Genomic DNA, 3,095 nt, shown 5'->3' with positions numbered 1-3,095 from the left:
ACCATGTTGACCAGGATGGTCTCGATCTCTTGACCTCGTGATCCACCCGCCTCGGCCTCCCAAAGTGCTGGGATTACAGGCTTGAGCCACCGCGCCCGGCCTAAATTTTCTTATATTGAGTTAGCTTGGCCACCTTTCTTATGTCTGAGCCAGCTGCATTTCTGTTTCTTGTAAATTATCTCTTCATGTCCTTTACCCATTGTTCTACTGGACTGTGTATCTTTTTCGTTGATTTATAGGAACTTAACATTTATTAGGGAAATTAGTACTTTTCCTGATAGGAGTTACTAATATTTTCTCTAGTCTTTTTTGCAATGAACATTTAATTGCCTGCCGTGTGCAGTGTTCCAAGGGCTGGAGTTGTGCTGTTAAACAAGAGATCTCCAGCTGCCCTCCTGGAGGTTATGTTCTAATTCGGGGAGGTGGGGAGAAAATATACAAATAAGCAAGGTAATTTCCAGTTGTGGCCCATACTCTAAAAGAAATGCAACAGGATAACATTATGACAGCAGTTGAGTAATGCTTATGTAGAAAGCTGAGTGGGAGATGATAGTAGAGCCCAAAAGGCAGATCATATTGTGTAGATAGTATCTATATAAAAGGCAAGGTAGAACGAGCCATTCAGGTAGTTGGGGAAGAAGTGCTAAGACCAGAAAGTAGGCTGAACCCAGCACTCTTGGGGGTAGTGAAAGAAGGCCTGTAGGGCTGGGTGTCATGAGCAAGGGGAGAGGGGTGTGAGGTGGGGCTGGCATGGTGGCAGGGCCAGCCCCTAAACATCTGATAAGCCATGATGAAGTGTGCAGATTTTATGCTAAGTGTTGTGGAAAGCCTCAGGAAAGTAATAAGCAGGAAGTTACTGTATTGTATGAGTCATTAAAAATTACTCAAGAACTTTTAATGACTTTGTTATTTCATGGTTTTATATATATATGTATATGTGTATATATATATATACACATGTAACATTAGATTATTTTACAATATGTACTATATATTTATAATATATATTTGCATGTATATTATATGCATACTATATATTATATATTATGTAAAAATATAAATATATAATACATTATTTTATGTATAAATATGTAATTATATTTAAGGCAGCTTATATAATAAACATATGTATAATGCAAATTACATATAATAAACATTAAATAAATATTTAATATGTATATTTGTTTATTTTTTTGAGAAAAGTCTTGCTGTGTTGCCCAGGCTAGAGTGCAGTGGCAGGATCACCGCCCACTGTAACATCAAATCCTCAGGCTCAAGTGATCTTCCTGCTTCAGCCTCTTGAGTAGTTGCAACTATAGGCATGTAACCACCACATCTGGTTAATTTTTTGAAACGGTCAGGTCAGGTGTATTGCCTCACGCCTGTAATCCCAGCACTTTCGGAGGTTGAGGTGGGCGGATCACAAGGTCAGGAGATCAAAGCCATCCTGGCCAACATGGTGAAACCCCATCTCTACTAAAATATAAAAAATTAGCTGGGCATTGTGATGCACGCCTTTAGTCCCAGCTACTTGAGGGGGCTGAGGCTGGGGAATTGCTTGAACCCAGGAGGCAGAAGTTGCAGTGAGCTGAGATTTCGCCGGTGCACTCCAGCCTGGTGACAGAGCAAGACTCTGTCTCAAAAAAAAAAGGAAACAGAGTTTCATTCTGTCACCCCCAGGCTAGTGTGCAGTGGCACTGTCTCAGCTCACTGCAGCCTCAACCTCCCAGGCATAAGCGATGCTCCCATCTCAGCCTCCTGAGTATCTGAGGCCACAGGGACCCACCACTACACCGTGCTAATTTTTTATTTTTTGTAAAGATGGAGTTTCACCATGTTGTCCAGGCTAATTTTTAAATTTATGGTAGAGATGGGTGCCCCCTGTGTGCCCACGCTGGTCATGAACTCGGGGTCAAGCGATCCTCCTGCTTCAGCCTCTCAAAGTGCTGAGATTACAGGTGTGAGCCACTGCCCCTGGCCATGTGATTATAGATAAACTGCCATTGGTTAAACTTGTTGGTAAATGTTGTTTTTTGCCTCCTAATTTTTAATGTTATAAAATCTTGATAAGCAGATTCATCATTCTGATTGCCTTCTTAGGCCATTTTCCTACAAGTAGCGTTTATGAGCAATTTTTAAACACGTTTGTTACATGAAATTCAACAGCCCTCTGATGCATGCTTTTGTATTACAGAATGTGTGAATGACAACTACTGGTTTGGGAGGGACAAAAGCTGTGAATATTGTTTTGACGAACCACTGCTGAAAAGAACAGATAAATACCGGACATATAGCAAGAAACACTTTCGGATTTTCAGGGTAGGTGACAAATACCCATGTATTTAGGAGAGCTGGTAATCTATTCATTGCTTTTAGGTATTTTCCCACTATACATCTGTGCTTTTAAAAGTTTGAAATAAAATGTTCTCTATTATAGGAAGTGGGTCCTAAAAACTCTTACATTGCATACATTGAAGATCATAGTGGCAATGGAACCTTTGTAAATACAGAGCTTGTAGGGAAAGGAAAACGCCGTCCTTTGAATAACAATTCTGAAATTGCACTTTCACTAAGCAGAAATAAAGGTAATATCATCTTATGGTTACTGATTTTTTTTTTTTTCAGTTCCACATAGGAGAAAAATTTGTCATATCCTTACAGAGTGTGGTTTAAGTGAGTAATGATGAGTAAGTTAGCATTCAAGATTCAACTTCTTTGTCATAGTTGCATTATTAAATTATGAAAAAGTTCCATCCAGACAGATTTGTTTTGTTTTGTTTTGCTTTGAGATGGAGTTTTGCCCTATTGCCCAGGCCGGAGTGCAATGGCACAATCTCAGCCCACTGCAACCGTCACCTCCCGGGTTCAAGTGATTCTCCTGCCTTAGCCTCCCAAGTAGCTGGGATTACTGGTGCCCGCCACCACATCCAGCTATTTTTTGTGTTTTTAGTAGAGACAGGATTTCACTATGTTGGCTAGGCTGGTCTTGAACTCCTGACCTTGAGGTAGAGGTTGTAGTGAGCCGAGATCATGCCACTGCACTCTAGCCTGGGCAACAGAGTGAGACTCTCTCCAAAAACAACAACAACAAAATT

The 3,095-nt window shown here is 40.5% G+C and overlaps 1 protein-coding gene across 3 annotated transcripts in view; it reads left to right on the top strand.

The window, feature by feature from the left end:
* Nucleotides 1–3,095, top strand: part of CHEK2 (checkpoint kinase 2) — a 55,406-nt gene that overhangs the window by 15,978 nt on the left and 36,333 nt on the right. For all 3 annotated transcript variants that reach the window (XM_037731777.1, XM_017509686.2, XM_017509682.2), the window contains exons 4-5: nt 2,195–2,319; nt 2,438–2,585. In XM_037731777.1, the coding sequence (XP_037587705.1) occupies nt 2,195–2,319; nt 2,438–2,585 (273 nt within the window). The remainder of the gene's footprint in view (nt 1–2,194; nt 2,320–2,437; nt 2,586–3,095) is intronic.

The sequence above is a fragment of the Cebus imitator genome, unplaced genomic scaffold (genome assembly GCF_001604975.1).
Source record: "Cebus imitator isolate Cc_AM_T3 unplaced genomic scaffold, Cebus_imitator-1.0 Scaffold419, whole genome shotgun sequence".
Taxonomy (NCBI): Eukaryota; Metazoa; Chordata; class Mammalia; order Primates; family Cebidae; genus Cebus; species Cebus imitator.
This window is presented reverse-complemented; position numbering and strand designations above follow the sequence as displayed.